The sequence below is a fragment of the Nansenia antarctica genome, assembly GCF_963989245.1.
Source record: "Nansenia antarctica genome assembly, chromosome: 1".
Lineage (NCBI taxonomy): Eukaryota > Metazoa > Chordata > Actinopteri > Argentiniformes > Microstomatidae > Nansenia > Nansenia antarctica.
In genome coordinates this window covers 66,289,973-66,311,062 of record NC_137674.1, presented here as the reverse complement: position 1 = coordinate 66,311,062, position 21,090 = coordinate 66,289,973, and the positions used below count along the sequence as shown (strand labels likewise).

The 21,090-nt window shown below is 40.9% G+C and overlaps 1 protein-coding gene across 3 annotated transcripts in view; it reads right to left on the bottom strand.

The window, feature by feature from the left end:
• Window positions 1-20,640, bottom strand: part of LOC308175859 (steroid hormone receptor ERR2-like) — a gene marked incomplete at both ends in the record, with an annotated part of 35,768 nt that extends 15,128 nt beyond the window's left edge. The window contains 3 exons of one of the 3 annotated variants that reach the window (XM_080550416.1): window positions 5,305-5,421; window positions 9,691-10,106; window positions 20,591-20,640. In XM_080550416.1, coding sequence (XP_080406542.1) covers window positions 5,305-5,421; window positions 9,691-10,106; window positions 20,591-20,640 — 583 coding nt within the window. Of the gene's footprint in view, window positions 1-5,289; window positions 5,422-9,690; window positions 10,107-20,590 lie in introns of those variants that run through there. The other 2 variants (XM_080550417.1, XM_080550418.1) reach the window with 2 other exon arrangements.
• Between the last annotated feature and the right edge of the window lie 450 nt (window positions 20,641-21,090).

Below are 21,090 nucleotides of genomic sequence, written 5' to 3'. Positions count from 1 at the left end.
GTGTGTGTGAGTGAGTGTGTGTGTGAGTGTGTGTATGTGTCTGTCTGTGTGTGTGTGTGTGTGTGTGTGTGTGTGTGTGTGTGTGTGTGTGTGTGCGAGCTGAGAGCTTGTTTTCTTCGGGGTCCCTTGCCAGTCACTCATCAGGAGTGATATATGTATGTGTGTGTGTGTGTGTGTGTGTGTGTGTGTGTGTGTGTGTGTGTGTGTGCGTGTGTGTGTGTGCGTGTGTGTGTGCGTGTGTGTGCGTGTGTGTGTGTGTGTGTGTGAGAGAGTAGGGGGGTTAACACCTCACTAAATCCCCTCCTCAGAGGAACACGTGTTTGCCTCTGTGTCTGATCTATCACCTGTCAGGCGGTGAGGACAGCCCGGGCTCTCCGGGTGGGCCAGGGGACCACATGGTCATTCAACGCCCCTAAAGGCACACATACATGGTCTGTGAAACAATGAGGAGGAAAAAAAACAAGTGCCAAGGGCTAGACTGCTTTCCTCTTCCCTGATGAGTGTTTGACTGAGTTAGATGCTAACATGCTAATGCTAATATGCCTTTATAAACTTAAACAACATAAACAACAAAAGCAGTTTTTTTATATTATACAAATACATTGTGTTGACCAGAATAAAAGCTGTATAGCACAGTATATCAACTGCAAAAAGCATTGTTTTGAATATACAGTATTGTTGAATATACACTATCCATGTTCTGCTACATGTCTTTATTTTGATGATGTAATCTGGCTGCATTTGGGTCCATTCTGATCGGAGTCTATTGATTGGGACAAGGTCTGACAGTCCTTGATATTGGATATGGCTTCACTAATCTTTTGTGTATGTGGCTAGAGAAAATAAGGCTGTAATGTTACTCCGCTAGCTGAGGTCCCAGGAAAGACTGCTGATTCCTATCTGTGGTCGAAGAGGGCGACACATCGGTGTAGGATGCCAAAACAGTCTGGCCACTTGTAGTCATATATGAAATTACAATAGTATCAGAAAATCCTCACTAGTACATACTGTACCAAGAATGGGAGAAATGAATGCTATTTAATTAGTTACACCAGTTAGTTAACTAACTAACTGCAATACTTTAACTAACATGTTAAACCAAAAAGACGAAGATAAGGTTACTGTCTTCAAATTCTTTTAAATTCTTTCAAAATGAATAATGGGCTATATACAGTGCATTCGGAAAGTATTCAGACCCCTTCACTTCTTCCACATGTTGTTGTGTTATAGCCTTAATTTAAAATGGATGAAATTAAAATAATTTGCCATCAACCAACACACAATACCCCAGAATGACATAGCAAAACCACTGTTTTTGACATTTCTGTAAATGTATTAAAATTGAAATACAGAAATACCCCATGTACATAAGTATTCAGACCCTTTGCAATGACACTCTTAAAATGAGCTAAAATGCTAAAATGTCATCAACAAATCAATCAGTAAGTTGACTTGAGTCCATCTTAATGCACAGATAATAGTTCATGTAATTTTGGAATCAATATCTTTGTTTTTAGAGGGTCTCTGATTTGCATAGGAATCAATTACATACTGTGTGGATTAGGTTATCATTACAAATTGAGCAAATGGAGAGGAACAAAATTGCTCAGGAATGCGACCCTGAGGCCTGGGGAGACTTACAAAAATATCCAAAGTTGAATGGTGGAGAGGAAAAAGCACAGTCGATGGGACAGCCTCATCTCAGTCACTCTACAAAATTGGTCTGTAACCAATTGGCCAAAAATAATCCCTTAATGGAAAAATAATTTATCTCATATCCATAATTGTGTTTGCAACAATGAATTCAAGTGATACAGCAAAGAAAGTGGCTGGAAATGTGTTTATTTGGTTTTACTACAAAGCATTAAGTTTAGTGCAAATCCAGCACATGCATTGCAGTTTCTGCACCATCTCTTGTGTGAAGAATAGTGGTAGCTGCATCAACTTATTGGTATATTTGTCACTGGCAGGGACTGAGGAGTTTGTCAGGATGAAGAGAAAATGCAAAGATTTGCTGAGTTGGTAGTGACATCCTAATCTACACAGTGTGTAATTGATTCCTATGCAAATCAGAGACCCTATAAAAACAAAGATATTCATTCCAAAATTACATGAATAATTGTTCTTGCATTTAAGATGGACTCAATTCATTTTAGTTCATTTTAAGAGTGTCATAGCAAAGGGTCTTTCAATATTTGTAATTCAATTTTAATAATTTTACTGAAAAAAATGTATAATTCAAAAATTGCTTTGTCAGTCTGGGGTATTGTGTGTGGATTGATGGCAAATTGTTTTAATTAAATTTAAATTGAATCTATAACACAACAAAATGTGAAAAAAGTGAAGGGGTCTGAATACTTTCTGAATGCACTGTATGTATCCTGTTAAAGTCTACCTTTTTGACATTTTTAATGTCATCACACTATTATGATATTATGCTAATTTGAAAGCGGGTCTAATTTGACATAACACCAACAATATAGGGAAACGATCAATCAATTATAGCCGACAGTGCACATGCCGACTGTGTGCTCCTCGGTTCTTCAGCGATAATATACTGTAAGGTGTGAACTAAGTATGATTTATCATAATTAACAACAAATAATTAACAACAAAAACAGAATATAACGTTTTTGTTAAACCAACATTCTATGCTATGCTCCAATGACAGTGAATTTGCCAACCATTCTGGTTTGAGTTCAGATGAGATTGATCAACGGGCACAGAGACCTGGCTATGGTGAGCGACACCATTCCTCCTTAAGTTCACGTGGGATTTTCTTCCACTTTTAACCTTTAACTGAACTCCAACATAAGGGACCAATGAACAAGCCCGATCCTCTCAGACAGACTCATCCTGCCTTTCCAGACCCAGCCTCTGCCTTTAGCCCGATAGAGAACCGAGGGTCTGATTTGCAAGGAAACCTGTCATCCGCAATGTCCTCCATCCTCATTGATTTTGCCCTCACGCACAACGCACACAAAAGCACACACACTCACACAAACCTATACACCCCCTCCTCCCACCCACACTCACACAGTCGTACACCTGACCTTGCATTAAGGAGACTCGAGGCGGGGGCATGCAGGCAGCTCTCGTCTCCTCATCAATTGCCTAAATTTATTTACCCATTTTGATTACGTTTTATAACAATCCCAAAGGGTAGATGGGAATGGGGGACGTTTGGTAATGGGGAGGGGGGGGGGGGGGGGGGGGGAGGCCCCAAATGGAGGTCATTGCATATTTCTCCCCCCTTGCCTTCACTTCACTTGATGGGATTTTTTTCAAGTCAGCCAGAAGGGCTCCCAGAATGCTTTGCTGGCGGCACCTTTGCGGGTTGGTAAGGGTGGTTAGTGGTGAAGGGGGTGGTGCCGCCGAAACCAGACTGATCCCGGCAGCTGCCGCTTTGTAAATCAGGACCTGCTGCTTAGAGGGCTTAGATAAGCTCCTGGTGGAAATATTAAATACATTTAGAAACATTGATATCTGCTCTCATAAGTTCTCTCAGCACCTCATAGGATGTGTGGTATTTCGCGCGATATTGTGTCATGCAGATATATTACAGGGCTCAGGGGTTGTGTTGCACAGGGGAAGAGGTTTATGACACCAGCGATGGAAAATGCAGACCGAAATCATTTGATAACAAGGCTTAATCACGCTCAACCAAATACCGGGCATGTGGTATGACCCTTTTAGGCGCTCTATGTACTAATAATCATGCAAACGAATAATGCTCTCATACCTGAATTATGGCCTATAGCTCAGTTCATGTACCTAACTGTACGTAATTAATTTGATCAACAATCTCATAACTTGCCAGGTGTTGCATCTTGACCTTCTTCATATCAACTCTTATTTTACCTGCTGCATTCATATTTCAAAATGTGATTTAATTTCCATGGCCACACATTGTCACTTGCTCTGTGATGATCTCATGACAGGAAGCAGGATAGGTCTGGATCCCTCTCTGACTCCATGATCAAAGACCTATGTCTGCGAGGGGCGCAAAGCCGCACCGCCTAGCGATCACATGTCCTCTTTCCATTTAATTGAATGCTGTCGTTTTCAGAGAACCACCTACTGCGCACCTCTCCTCTGTTACATTGCTATGCCTAGCGAGGCAGGCGGTCAGGCGGGCAGCAGAGTCAAATTCCCTTCACACTCTGGTCGTCTGCATCAACGGCTTAACATCGGGCCGCACACACAATACCCAGAGATTCTCCCCTAAAGCATGCGCTAATAGTTAAGCTTTATTTCTGAGGCAACATTGTTTGTTTTGGACCTGGGTCAAAGCTACGGGTCAAGCTTTTTGGGTGGGATGGAGACATCAGACTACAGAAAAATGGAGGCTGGATATCGGAGAGGTCGGTTTATAAATAGGGTGGTTATGACAGGACAATGGTAGACATACTCACTGATAGACACACACAGCTATGTTGTTAAAGATGAGTTATATTGGTGGAGGGCTACCAAGAACCTGACACCCGATCTGGCTCCACCAATGAGATTGCGGTTAACTGCTCTTGGCTGATTCCACAAGTTACTTTTATGTGGAAAGTGTTCACAGTGTATAATCAAAGCTGTGATGTGGTTTATTGTTAGAGTCTCTTTGAAATATTTTATGGGAGGTTGTGACTGACTTTAGACAGACAACTTGCAAACAGACTCTCAAAGGACATCTTCGTTACAATAGTAATACATTGATAGGAATTTCAGTCAGGTTGTATTTTTGCGGTGCGCAAATACACCTGTATGTATGGTCAAACAACTTCTATACGCAACCAATCGACCTAAAGCTAAACCTTTATCTAGAAAAAAGATAAAGAATGTCAAATTTCTAATTATGCCTAGATTTTTCCCTGAATCCCCAATGAAACAACAAGTGAGAAAGAGGAGAAAGGAAGTGCAGAAGGAGAGAGAGGGAGAGAGAGAGAGAGGGTGAGAGAGAGAGAGAGAGAGAGAGAGAGAGGGTGAGAGAGAGAGAGGGTGAGAGAGAGAGAGAGAGAGAGAGAGAGAGAGAGAGAGAGAGAGAGAGAGAGAGAGAGAGAGAGAGAGAGAGAGAGACGGGACACCCAGGGAGTGAATTCTCAGGGGGGCGGGGCCTGTGCTTTTTCCAGAGTAGTGTTACAGTTCTTCTCCCAGTCAGACAAGGGTACTGTATGATCGACCTGCTCAGCAGATTTCCTGCTCAGCGGTGCTATGACATCATTGGCCTATATGTTTGAGTAAAGAAATACAAATACATTCTATTCTATTCTCGTTCTATTCTCAATCTCCCTCACAGGACACAGAGGGGAAACTCACCCTCTTTCAACATGCCCACTTTGAGACATTTCATGAAGCGGCAGGCTTGGCAGGACTTGCGTCTCCTCTTTGTGATCTCACACTCGTTGGTGGCTGGACAGCTGTACTCGATGTTCCCTGTGGAGGAGGAGGAGGAGAAGAGGACCGTGAGCTCGGATAATAATCATATATTTATTATGCCATCATTTCTGTTGTTCTTCTGAACTTCATTAGATCTACTAAGATTATTCATTCCGATACGTGTGCATATTTCACAATGAACAATTACTTTGTTATTGAGTCGAGGGCCACTGACCATTTTCCCAAAACGTAAATAAAGCTAAGTGAATTAGATGGAGCTCAGGCTCATTCTAAAGCCGGGTACAGACACACCCAGCTAACAAAATTAGGTTTTGGAACGTTGCAGTAATGTTATTTAAGCCCCAGTGAATTTCACCTTGATGTTGTAAAACTCCCCTCGACATTATAACGTCCCTGGTGGTTACAGGTAAGAGTTTATAGGGTCTCCTATATATTACTTATGATGTTATACCTAGACATATAAAGGCTTTACATACAATAATGTCCTCAAAATATGCCATTTAGGAACCTTTAGGGAATATTGTTAAAAATCCCTAGAATGTCCTCAAATTAACGTGACATTCAGGACTGATCTGTTTGAAGTAACATATATATTTTTTTAAAACATCAAAAGTACTTTCAGGGGACCCAACCACCAAACCTTCCCTGGGACCACCAGGGACATTACTAACATAATAGGGCTTTCACAACATTCAGGACCTTGAAGGGGCTTTATGGGAACATTTGCTTAAAGTTGTGAATGTCGCAAGGATGTTACTTGGGACAACAGTCGTGAAGGAGATGAGACAAATCTTCTAGGTATAGAATGTTGAGATAAAACCCAGCGGCAAGTTCACAAATGTAGAAAATTATGTAAATGTAACTGAAATGATCTTGCTAGCTCATCAAATTTCCCCCACAGAAACAGCATCAAACATTGCTGCATGACAGTGTTAGCGAAGTGATTAAACTAAGTATACAGCTAGTTATAACAATCCAACTGTCAACAGAGTTGCTGTGACAGGTCTGTCTCGTCTTAAGACTTTAGCTATGATTTGACATGTTGAATCTTGGAGATGCCAAGAGCCAAGAGGAGACGGTCCTAAAAAGGTAGTTCAGATCAATAAAACTGCTTTCAAAAAACGTTGCAGCTCTCGGCTGTTTCTCTCAATTACAAAAACAGGACAGCACAGGACATGACTTAAACAAACAAAATAATACAAGCTGTAATTGAAGGCAGATTCTAAAATGTTCACCTTAGAATTGCCTGTCTTGAAACCAGCACATGCATGCATACTCACACACACACACGCACACACGCACGCACACAAACACACACACACACACACACACACACACACACGCGCACACACACACACACACACACACACACACACACACACACACACACACACACACACACACACCCTTGTCCCAAAGTGACCTCAAGTGACACACTCCTGAAGGAGAGGAGGATATAGTGGCATTTTGATGGGACACAAGCAACTAAAAGCATCTCACTGCCACTGCATCCCATCCCCCCTACTTTGATCCTGGGGTAAATGAGCTTCATTAATGCAGACCATACTCTTGTCTAGGTCCACAACGACCCCCCCTGACCCCTCCTCATAACCTGAGGATGAGGGGAAGGCTTTCCTCTTAACATCATGATGGCTCGGAGATGGACACACTATCGGGCACTCTGCATAATGTTCTCCAAAGAACCCAGACCAGAGTTGTTATCGTTGCCAATCTAAGGCCCCGTATCATGTGGCAAAGCTTGATGCATTATTCAGGTCCGTCTAGGCAGTTCTTGGCTCACAACGGAAAATGATTCCCATGCAATATAATCATACCCCCCAAAAACAGCCAGAAAAGCAGACATATCCGCTGCAATGTAACAATAGGATGAGGCTTTTTTTTTTTGCATTCCAGGTTCCGGTTCATGAATTTGTTTTTGGATCAGAATGTACTCAAAAAAGTCGACCCGACCTCAGAGCCAATGACTCTCAAACTCTCCAAAGTCTAAATCCTTTGATTGAATGTTTTCAACAATGTTTTGTATCACTAAAATTAATGGTGCCTAAAAACAGCTAACCAGGTGCAGTCTATGGCTCGTCTGCCGGTGCCTCCCAATTGGTCAAGGAGAAGGTGCCAACATTTGTCAGGATCCCTGGCATCAGTAGTGCCAGTGGGGTCGCATGCACAGTGAGGGGGCTGTGGCACCATGCCAGGCTGTTGGCAGAGGTTGCCGTAGCGTTTGGGGTTGGTAAAGTTGTTTAGAGTGTCGTGGTAGGTCTAAGCCCAGGGAGAATTACACGAAGCGAATCAATTGTGTCAGCGCATCAAGGGACCACTCTCTCTTTCTCTCTCTCTCTCTCTGGCTGTGTGACTTCTGACAGGGGAAGTGTATAAGTTGATTTCAAACTTCATCTGTCAATCCTCAAAGGGCTTAATGCAAGACTTTGAATACAGATAAACATACCCTTATTGTTTATGAAATACATTGTTTATAAAACCAACTAGTATAAATCATTGGTTAAAACTAACTAATTACTGACTCACACTTGATCGAATATTTGTATTACTTCATATTTATTAATATTATTAAAATGCATACATATTTAAATATTCATATGTTTTTATTTATTATATTGCTGGGACGTCACTGGGTGATAAGACACTTCAGAGGCAGTTTCTTACTAAACATGAAAGATGTGCAGAGCAATGTACACTAATGTGCATTTTGTGAAACTGAAATTGTGGTAGAGTGTGTGGGGAGAAAGTGACAACATCATCCACGGTAATCACATATTGCCTTGATCTAAAAGGTTACACTCTCACTGTTCACTCGTAGTTAATCAGGTATTGTGTGCCTCTTTTCCCTCAAAGGACATTTCACTCACTCCATGCCTTTTACATCCTTCCTTAACCTCTTTTATTTTCCCTGTACATTTTGATATATTATTATGCTATGCTATTATCTACCCTCTCATCCCCACTCGAGATGGACCTCTCCTTGTCCTCTTCCATTGCAAGGCCAGGACCCCCTTTCTGATTACCATTCCATTAAAAGGGTCTCTCCTTTCAGTGAGTGCCCCATGTCCCTCTCCCATCTAGAGGACTCCTGTGTTTCTCTCCTCTGTCCCCTTCCTCTGTTATGCCCCAGCGACACGTGCCTGAGCTCCTAATTGGCCCCTGTCTCCTTCCCTGGGGGTGAATAAGGTGGGGGGGGGGGAGGGACCAGCGGGGGGCCTCACTCACTTTCTCCCAATGAAAAGCCTGGTTCTTAATTACAGCAGCCCAACACTGATTGTTATTGACTGAGTCTCCAGTGGCTCGGACGAATGACGGACAGATTAGGTCTATTACGGGTCTGTCCTCTAAGAAGGAGAACAAGAAAGGAAAGGGGGGTTTTGTGATGGTCAACACAAAACCACAGATGAAGACCATTAATTTGTGGTCTTTGATCGTATGCGCCCTTTGCCTCCCACTCAGTCGCATTTTGCCTTAGAAAAAAGGTCAATAGATAAGGCTGCTTTAACTTAATGAAATTACTTATATTCTGAATAGATGTGTAACACTGTATTGCATTTCTGCAGTGTGTACTATTAGTGGTCAATAGAAATATCTGATCTGTCAATTACATCATGTGACTGAGTCAAACCAACTATTTTTTTTAATATTGGTATTTAACAAATTGAAGGAAGAACCCTGACTTTCTCACAAATATTGCAGGTCAACTCAATATCTCAGTTCCTAGAAAAATGATCTCAGTTGTTCCAGATAATTCTTCAACGCGACACACATGGGACAGGGGATGCCAACAGTGGAACTCACACGCAAACACAGCAAAAATCATACCTCGACTTTTACATGATTTACAGTTCTGGGCTGAATGCCTTTTTTGGAGACGTTTGTAATCACCATATGGTTACCATATGGTACTTCCATATTTATACATAATTATAGTACATAGTTATACATATAACACTTATACTGATGGGCACCAGCGTGGGGACACATGTGCGTCCCTGGGCGTTCTTTATCAGATCATTACTGTATGCAATACTGGCTGCCAGTTGTGTTTCCCCAGTGAAACACATCTGTGTGGTAATGGTAGTAAATCTAGGTGATGCACACACATATAAAACACCCGCTATTTACAACTGCCTTTATTTTACAACCCTGATTTAGCTGGTAAGGGATACTTTCTGGTACTAACTTACTTAGCTTTACAGTAGATGATTCACACACTGACGACCTAAGAGACTCTGACAGGGGGAGGTCAGTTGGGGTGAGTGTCGTAGTAGGAAGTATAAATACCTTGTATTGTCCTTTTGAAAAAGGCTTTGCAGGCCTCGCAGGAGGCCACGCCGTAGTGGTACCCTGAGCCAATGTCGCCACACACTAGGCACAGCCTCTTGGGAATGGCATTCAACATATATTCACACTTGATCGGTGAGTCGTCCGCCACACCACCGGAGCAGTCATCATAACGCCTGAGGCAGGCTCCTCCGCCTCCCAGCATCCCTGGGTTGAACATGGGCGGGGAGTCGAGGGCGTGCGAGCGTCCGTTAGTGCCGTTGATGTAGCCGCCGCTAGCGTCGGAGTTGCCGCTGGGACTGTGGTGGCTGACGGCATCCATGAGTGAGGAGGAGGGACTGGAGGGCTCGGTCTTGATGTAGGAGCCACAGCTGGAGGACAGGTGGCGGTCCTCAGAGGGCATTCTGGTCAACAACCTGGGAGAACACAGGACCGTGAGCTGCGGTTTTCAATTTCTCACAAGGAATCACGTTAAACATACCATTCAAATTAAATTGAGTTAATTCTGGAAAGATTAAGTGAGCATATTCATATTTTAATTATTAATTAAATATTTTAAACACATTTTATACAGTACACATACAACTGAGACAGGTAAGGGTGAGGACACAATCATCGTCAAATTAGGATATGATAAAAACATTTGAGACAGCAGCAACAAGTCGGCTACCAATCAACCAATGTTCGGACTTTCATTCTGAAAAATGTAAATACATTTCAACGTTGTTGAAAATCAATGACACACTCGCTAGTCATGCCAAAATATTGCAATGCAATGGATTCAGTGAGTAGTCCCCACTACTACCTAGTTTGTTTGTGTCATTGATTTTCAACAACGTGGACATTTATTTACATTTTTCAGAATAAAAGTCTGAATGTTTGGTCAGTTGCCGACTTGTTCCCCCTTTCACCAGCTGCCATTACATTTGTCAGAGCACTAAAGACACAAGATCACCATAGGCAGATAGCTACAGGGCGAGATGGTAACAGAACAGTCCACTATGAACACAAATACATAGCCTTGCATATATTGCACATGGTTAGAAGTTTAATGAATGAATGAATGAATGAAACCAAAGTATGCTGTTAATGGAATTGAGAGGTGTTGCTCTCAGCATATGCAAGATCATGGGTAATTTGTGACCGGATCAATAGTTCTGGTTCGCCAATGGATGGTGTTGGGTTACTGTGAAGATGAGTGAGAGATGGGAGGAGGGGGCAGGGCAGGGAGTAAGGGAGGGAGGGCGAGGGGGGGTGGGGGGCATGTCCCAAGTCAAAGCAGACTGATGGAGGATGGAGCGTTATCAAGGAAGTTCACTAGACGTGCATCGACAGGCTTAAATTTAGCTGCCTTTATTACGTCAACTCCTCTGTGTGTATATACAGCTATGAAGTCATCGGGCCTCGACAATATGAGCCCTTTCTTTTAACTGCTGGTGAGAGATAGCCACTACCCCAGGGCACAGATCAGATCTATCGATCTCCTCCTTCCTTCCTGTTTCAGATGTGGCATGGAGAAGAAAAAAAAAGGAAAAAAAACAACCTCCTCTTACGGTCCAGACATTTCTTATGCATTTTTAATCAGAGCTGACTGTTAACACAGTAACTCTAACGCAGCTTTAGATAGAAAGATACATTATGTCGAGGTGGATTCAGAGACTGTGTTTAATAAAAGATTAAAAGGACTCAAGTTTAATCTGGTTGGTAATCCACTTGCACCCTAGTCAATTGGTGAGGTATATTTTTGGACTGGAGGGAGTTGGGAAACATGGGCAATCTAATGGTTAATACATCATTCCAGATTCCTTTGCAGCTTGATAGAGGGATTCCCTACAGAATTGTACATTGTGGCATGTGTAAAAAGTAGTTCATTCCGCACTTAGCGCACAGTAACACTTGGGATATGTTTTTTTGTTACATTTAATGGGCCATTTTCTAATGGTCCCATCAAATCTGTTGAAATGAAATAATGGCACAAGCTAACAATTCTCATAGACAGAAATAGTTCCTCCTTCAGTTTCATCATATGGTTTCCTCCACGCAAAATGATACAGTGTGGTCTTAGCGCAGGTTGTTTTGTGCTTGGTTTTTCAAAGAGCCCCCCGCCCCCCCAACCCCTTCCCCCACCAGATACTTAACAGGAGAGTGTTTGCTCCTCCACGCAGAAAAACAGTACAAACCGAGCAAGCACGAATCTGAATTGCAGACGCGTGAAGGTCATCTGGCTTTTCCGTTCCACCCTGTCTCCGAGGTCCAGCTCGGAGTGGTCCCACATCGGGCTCCAAAATTGCAGCGCACGCTTCTGTCCACCTCAGAGAAAGACAGCGTAGACACCGTGTCGCATATGAACGTGGTAGTACCCTTTCCACTATGAGCCATCCAGAATGGAAAATGTGACAAAGCAGGGAAAGGGTCTGGTGTAAAAATGCCTTTGCCACCCAGTATGTACTACTGAAATAGCTTAAATATCAATGTGTGTTTTCAATGTGTGTGTGTGTGTGTGTGTGGGTGTGTGTGAGTGTGTGTGTGTGTGTGTGTGTGTGTGTGTGTGTGTGTGTGTAGTAGTGCTTGCGTGTGTGCTCGTCCTGGCAGTGTTGGATATCCCCTGCATAAATCCTGAATCTGTCCAGCTCCTCTCTAAACCATGAAATGCATTTTCCAAGCTAGATGGAAAGCGGAGCAAAACAAAATGCACCCTAAAAAAATGACACGGAATCTAAAATAACACGTTTCTGATATACTATGGCACATCATGCTGTGCTGTGTGACACATCAAGGGTTAAAACATCACGTCCCCTCAGTTACACCATGTATTTATCCACCGGGGGAAAAGTTATTGTTAAGGCTTAAGCTCGTAGAGAACCGAACGCCACGTAAATCACTGGACTGAACACACATTCGAACATGAAGTACAGAAGGACAGAGGCAAGGAGCCATGCATGAAATTAGTTAATTAATCATTCTATGATAGGCTGTCCTTGTTTGGGGCAAACTCTATCAGCTTTAAAGGGAGAACCCTTACTGCTTGACACATAGATGATACTGTTCATCAGCAGCAAGGCTGGCTGGAGGGGGGTTGAAACGGGAAGGAAAAAGTGTACACTTGTGTTCCCTTTCACTGGAGGTGTGGAGGTTTGATAACAAGGCACACACATAGTGACAACACGTCAACTGCAGTAGTTTAGCAAGCATTTACTGACACTATGTATTTGTAAGAAAAGCAACACACTACAGTTTAATGTACCATGGTGAGATGGTTTGCTAAAAGTAAAATGTGTTTTTTGTTATTTTCTAAGATTTACCATATACTGTAGATGACAACTTCGAATGTGGCTTTATTGTGTAATGTAATGGAATAGTACAGTATAGAAAATACTACTGGTAAATAATACTTACATCTCAAGTCAAAATTAAACATCAAACATGAGATTTTCAATAACCTGATGTTTTTGTGCACGTGACTAGTACATTTTAATCAAATGAATATCTCTTACAATTGACCGTTATAACAATGCAAAAATAAAACTAAACAGACAAAAAAATCCCTTTCAGAGAGGCTTAAGTAAAGACTACTTTATTAGTTTGTTTCTTTCTAAGCCTGCTCGCTCTGTGAGAAATGCAACACACCTAACTCATAGCTTTCTTGCCAGATAACTCCTAAAATCACACACAGCAAATCCAATTCACTGTTAAAGCATTAACAATTAGCGCCCCTTGAACAATTTTCCTAAAAAAAATCACTCCTGATTTTACATTCTACAGAAAGACATACAGTACTTTTAGTGCAATGGGTTGGAACCTAAATGTGACACGGTCTGGTTTCAAATAATTGATTGGTCCACAAGTCGGCATCCGATTTAATGTTCAGACTTTTCTTTTCTCAAAAAATGTAAATACATTTCAGCGTTGTTGAAAACCAATGACAAACTCGCTAATCAACAAACACAGCATGTTTTGTGTAATGTAAAGTGGTGTTATAGTTTTAAAGGTAGCAGTTGGGATTACTCACCGAATCCATTGCATTACAGTATTTTGGCTTGACTAGAGAGTTTGTGTTGTGATTTTCAACAACGTTGAAATGTATTTCCGTGTTTCAAAATAAAAGTTTGAACATTTTGATTGGTTGCCGACTTGCGACCAGACCATGTCACAAATATACACATGCACGCACGGACACACGCACACCACGCACGGACACACGCACACTGACACACCCAGACACACAAACACACACACACACACACACACACACACACACACACACACACACACACACATTTTCCAGCATCTGCTCTTTTCCAATGCCGTTATCACAAGGAGAGATCTCATAGATTTCCCACATGGATGATGTCTCCTTACCTGGAATATCAACCCCCATCTACATATCAACCACCTCTATGAAATTGCACTCCCAGCAAAGTCAAACACACCCCTTATTGCCTGTGAGAAAGACAGAGGGGGAAAGAAGGCGAAAAAAAAAAATCAAACAAGCAAAGACTAAAGCCGTCATTGGGAATCAGACGAGGACTTGTGAGGGACAGTTACGATATTGATTTCATAAATAAACAGAGATGCCCATCGATCCTAATGTTATTTTGCATTTCAATTACTGCCCAGATACATAACCTTCAAACGGCTGTGTTCCCCATAGTAATAACATCCACCGGTGATCACAGGCAAGCCCGTCTGGTGCAAATTGGCTTTTCTTTTTTCAAATGTGTAAATGACACAACTTTGCATTTGCCTAATGACATTAGTGCATGGATTGAATCTAAAGTGAGTATCAGGACGATATAGTAAGCACTTTGGTCAATTGAAGCAATGCAAATTAATGTGATATAGAAGGATTAAGTCCACAATGTGTTACGTCGTAAGACAGCGGTGGACCTATTTAATCAAAGACCATAACCTGGTTACCATGGTCAGATGTGTTTGTGTCTGTGTGAGTGTGTGTGTGTGTGTGTGTGTGTGTGTGTGTGTGTGTGTGTGTGTGTGTGTGTGTGTGTGTGTGTGTGTGTGTGTGTGTGTGTGTGTGTGCGAGTGTGTGTGTGTGTTTGGATTAATTTGATCATGAAAAAAATTCTAATTTCAATATCTTCTTTTGTCTTACCCTGGAAACCTGGCCAGTGGTTTCGATTGAATAAGGCCCATCCATGGAATAGGATTGAGTAGGGCCTTCTGATGTAGTCCTTGACAGCGTGCCTATAGAATATATATACTGTATATACATATAAAGAGAGGGGTCACGACACCTAATTAACGTATTTCCCCTCCAATGCAGTCATACACCATTCTCCCATAGAGTGGTACTGTATCCCACATAGCAAACATCATCATTCATAAACATGTCACTGCAACTAAAAACAGGGCCCCCCAAAACCTACACTTTTCCACCACCTGCTCCCTCCATCTATCAGTGAAATCTAATGTTCGGTTCCTCTTGCACGGGTTACTGTTACTTACACCAGGTCTACTCGTTTTTTTTTTACTGGGTATAATGGCATCCGATGAGCTTAATGAAGAAATGGATCCCACCCCCCTATGAATGAGAGAACGCTTTTTCATCTTTTTTTGGCTCAGATATGGTGGCATCTCATATGTGATCATTTTAGCCTCTGTGAAGAGGAAGGAAAGAATAGACTTGCCTCACAAGAAGCTCAGCAGTGAGCAATGTGTGTTAGTTAAACCAGGGTGGGTGAGGCAGGACACTCTGCCAATGATGACTAGTATTCAAAACAGTAACATACTGTAACAAGGATTCCTCCCATTGGCTAGGAAAGTGGAATTGAACAGAGTATTTAAATACAAATATGTTATGTTAAAGAGAAAAATGTATGTAGTATGTGACAATTTGGCACAAATATGTTCAGTATGTGACAAAAAAAAGAGTCTGACGTACTGTGTTAAAGTGTTGATAAGTGGTACAAAGTCATCAATGGAATGAAAGGAAATACCTGCAATACAGTATATCATGATTGTCTCCTCTAATTCAAAAAAGCTAGTATGTAGAAACTTTTAAATCAGAACTGGCATAACTGGTGTACTTAATATCATATCATATTGATTGCGGTATTGGATTTTGCTCTTATATTACTGCTGTTTCCAGTACTAATCCTGAACATTAGCACAACACAGTATATCTGAATAGGATCCGTTTCAGGTACTAGTGTTGAATGGAAAACTTACTTAACATTACGTATGGTGGTCCTCTGTGGCTCTGTTGGTAGAGCATGGCGCTAACAACGCTTGGGTTGTGGGTTTGATTCCCACTGGGACCATATACTGAAATATATGGACTCACTGCAATGTAAGTCGGTTTGGATAAAAGTGTCAGTTAAATGGCATCCATTACATTACGTATTGTATGCAGTAGCACTGTCTGGACCTGATTCACAGAGCTCTACAAATAAAGATCGGTTCACTGTTTTGATATCTCTATTAATGTATAGTTGTTCAATATGATTCTAAAGAAGTTATAGAGAATAATGTATGAATTCAATCTTACTTATTGTGCTTACTTAAAATCACACACCGCAAACTCCTAAAATGACTTACACCAAGGGCCTAATTTGATTTCAAAGTGTGATTTCAAAGCAAACTTTAAACAAGGAATTATTTAAAATTACAGTTAAAACCTAGATCACATTCCTTCTTTTAATCTTTATTTTACCCTGTTCATTGTACATTTTAGGCACTCTGTTCATTGTACATTTTGATTCCCTCTAGAAAATAACAGGAATAGTTAATTACGGCACTGTAAAAACAAGACAAATCGTCAAATGGTATCTTTTCACCCAAGGTATTGTGCTCAATACTAAAACAAGGGATACTGTTCCCTTAAAAACTAATCACAAAATACTTATACACAGTCAGGTGTTGCCATATTAGGCTGTTTGATATGGTAATGCTAAAATTAGGTCCCAGGTCAATGTGTGATTCACCAGTCTCGCCATGTGTGTGTGTGTGTGTGTGTGTGTGTGTGTGTGTGTGTGTGTGTGTGTGTGTGTGTGTGTATGCGTGTGTGTCTGTGACCGCAGCTGCATTCCAGACTGTCTGCAGAGTATGGGCACCTGTATTCTCTATGCCAATCACAAAAGCAATGTGTCAAATATCATAAGGAATTACTAGATGTGTTGAGTAGAACGCTTTTATGTGTCAATGAAGAGTTGAAGAGTGACATCGGTGTCTGACATCAGTATCCTCTTGATATAGGATAGACTATCCCTGGCAAAAGCGTGCATGTGTGTGTGTGTGCGCGTGTAGGTGTGTGTGTGTGTGTGTGTGTGTGTGTGTGCGCGCAGGCACACTCCTGTGTGTGCATGTGTAGCTACACCGTATCTTCCATGATCCCCTGTCAGAAGGGCTAGCGTGAGAAGTGGCCATTACAGACAGCGAACTTCTTGCTCCAGGCTAATAGGTCAGTGGTCTGATCCAAAATCCTTTTGGGGGTTAATGTATTCTAAGAACCAAGGCCCCTAAGCTGACGTCATCTAACCGTAGATGGCCACACAAAAGGCCCCGCAGTGGGACAGATTTACAAAGGGATTGCTAAAACATATTCTTCAGTAGGCTGCACCTGCACATAGTTAGCATTAGCACAATTAAGAATTGTACATAAAAGTACTGCGTAGGGAGTATCTTGTTATAGTTTTCTTTTTGATTCTTTTTTCCACTGACAAAAAGAGCAATCTTTACATTGGTGTAAATACTTGGTAAATCTGAGAACGGAAATTGTGATGGAAATTGATGTTGCAACAAGAGCTTGAAGCTAAGATTATTGCCAAGAGCAATTTAGATTAACACTCTCTCTTGGAATAAAAAAACTAAACAAAAAACATATTTGATGGAACAATAATGAAGCGAGATTGTAAGAACACATTTCCATCCTAACTTCATCTACATAAAGCAAAAAAATAAAACAATGATTGGTAATACAATTTAAGAGGGTGAAAGGTCAAGCATTTGAGAATAACTATTTCTGATAACACACCTGCGTATGAGAGATGACATTGCAGTATGGACATACCTAATGCGGCTGCAACACACAGGACATTAGGGATTAGAGTGTCCCGCAATGAGCAGGGACAAAGTCAACACCTTACACTGTCCATCAATCATTGTCTCTCTCTCTCACACACGCACGCACGCACGCACGCACGCACGCACGCACACACACACACCCGACACACCTGCTTGAGTCAAGGGTCACCTGAGGTGCAGACACAAGGTAGATCTCAGATCCTAATGAGAGCCTCAGTAGATACATATACACTTTCACTTAATGTCATTGTACAGGTTCCTTAGCAAAGCAAAATGTTTGTCAGTAACCACTATGAATATATGAATAAGAGGGTTTAAGCAATGCACGCTGGCACTGACAATGGGAAACATAATTAAGTATTTCATGCAATTATTTCACAATCCATGTGTGTCAAGATTGTATTTTATTCTTGTTATTATTATTATTATTATTATTATTATATTATTATTATTTTACAGGTATAAACAGGGCTAACTATTACAACCTCATCGAAGAGTCTAGGTTGTAATAGTCTTAGTCAAATCATATTAGAAAATGACAAAAAAAAACAAGTTAAATAACAATTGTTACCTATTACCTCTAACTACATTACTCACACTTGTTTGAATAATCTCTTTTAATCTTAACTCTAATCAAGGTATTGTGTACCCTCTTATTCATATAATGAGAGCTTTGCAATAACGCTAATAGGCATATACAAAAAAGAAAGATGAATGATGAGATCAACAGGGCTTTAAACTGGTTCACTAAAGCAATAATACAAGTCTTTACAAGATGTTATAGATTGATAGAGATCAAATTCCCTATAATGTAGGTGCACTCAAAGATTTAAATGATTCTGATGTTGCGTTCTGGATATTAAAGAAATCACTGTTAGACTTGCTATGAAACTAATTATATAAGATAAGCACAGAGACTCATCAACATATAGTAATAAGTCACCATTAGCTAGCAAAAATTAGCAAATAATATCTAATCAGCTGTTTCAGATGTAATACATACATTCCATGTGGTAGCATATAATTCAATATGTTACTGTGTACAGTAAAATTATGTAAATTGTTTGATATTACCATTTTAAATGAGAAATAACAAAGTAGGATAAATCATTAGAATATTTTTTCAAGCCAATATCAAACATATATTTATTTGGATATATTTTCACCCTGTAACATTTTTACAAGTGTGTCTTTACAAAAGTTAATGCAAGAGAGAGAGACATTAAGAAATTGAAATACTTCTAACCACAGTTCCCTTGAAAAGTGCCAAGCAGTATAAACCTCTCCAATCCTATCAAGAGTTTAACATAAGGAGGATTACTCTGAGGGTTCTCCTCTCAAGACCTAATGAGTTAAATGAAACGGCTTTCCTCCAGACATGCAAGGGTTAACAAAAGCCTGGTAGCATTTATGGTGTTTCACACCTTAGTTTTGAACTGGTTATTTCTAAAGATTATTCTGTAAAATTTGAATTACTGTAAATAGACTGTTTATCTGTTGGTTTATATATTAGAAGATCATTTTGCAAACAACAAAGTTATGTTTTAGTCCAACAACATTAGATTGTGATACTCTCTACAAGATATTTTTCAATTTCTGCAGTTTGATTTATTATAATAAGAACAAAGACAAAGTCTTGAAAGTAAAAAATGTAGTTAATTAAAACAAAAAGTAGAGTCCTAACTCTAATTTACATTGAAACACTTCTTCAAAGCTGACATTTAATTATAAACATTCTTTCCATTAGTAGGGTTGGATCTTTTAAGCGCAGACAAACTATTGGTACAGGAACTCTGCTACCACACACTCCACACACTCACTCTCTCTCTATCACACACACACACACACACACACACACACACACACACACACGCACACGCACGCGCACGCGCACACACACACACACACACACACACACACACACATGCACACACACACACACACACACACACACACACACACACACACATATGCACACACACGCACACACACTCAGAGGACTCGATGGAGCTTCGATTGCCTAGTCCCCAGTTAAAAACACAGCTGCGAGCGGTCATTGTCTGGCTATCATTCTCATTAATCTGGCTCTTTAGATTATCTTTGGCTTGGGTAACTCCTGTATCCTGACAGAGAGAGCAGCACGGGGCTGGTGATCAGCTCCGGACCCTGTTTGATCCTCCCCCCGCCCCTGCCAACACTAGGCAAGGCTCTCCCCAAACACTGAGCTATGTCATCCCAACCTGCTATAGTGAGAAGATGGAGCTGGTTAGATCTGGGATGTTTTTTATTGACCCTACTTGCTTTGTAAATATATATATACATATATATACATATATATTAAAAAAGAGACGTGTTAAACTTTTTGGCCTGCAGGTTATTTTTGCAATGTGAAGACAGCATTCTTCCGTCTTGTAAAAGCTAATCCGGAATTAATTTGAAAGAGAAGCTAGTTGTTTCTTTGAAGAAACAAACAGAACCCTAATCTCAAAGATTGGAACAGATATTCAGTGGACACAACTATTTTAACTATGGGGTGGAGTGAGGTATCACCATCACAGGAGAGGACTCAATAGGATGTTTTCTCAGTTTGTCAGGATTTACGTATATGGTAAAATGTTATTACCCTTTTAAACATGAAACGTCAATGTGAGAACAGGTTGGTTAGAGAGTGCTCAACTAGAAAGGAATACCAAGAGAGGGAAACAATACTTTGAGGAAATTAGGGAAAAGTAGTCAAATACCGACAATGTCCAATTATTTCAAAAACACTCAACAAAAATCATTGTAGTTAAAGATGAAATGGGGGAAGATACAAAGGGTGAATTTAGAAGGAAAATAGAAAGATTAGAGAAGCACCTACTGGTTATGATAGCAGAGAGGTTCTGGCATACACAGTTCGGAAACATCCATCAGTCCAGGTTAAGCATTCCAGGAGTCGGAAAAAAAGGGAAAGGACTGAAGGAAAGAGTCAGTTCCCAAGTCTCCACATCACCCTTGTGAAAGAAAAATGTTCAGGTGAGCAACTTCCTAGGAGTCGGCACCCCTCCCACCCCTGTCCACCCCCACCAAAAACACCTCTGGCTTGGCCCAACAATCGCCAGTATGCACAGGTATCTCAGAGTATGTGTAGACTGTATGTGTGTGTAGGTATGGTGGGATGTAAAGAGAAGAAGACAGAGAAAATAGAGCAAGAGAGTAGAAAAGAAGGTCAAAGAGACAGATAAGAAGAAAAGGAGCGAAAGAGGAAGACGGATAGACAGAGAAATATAGAGATGGATAGAGAGAGTAGCAGTGGTGAGAGCGCACTAAAGACTGAGCGAGTCAGTGAGAGGATTGACTGTCTCCATAGCAGAGACAGGG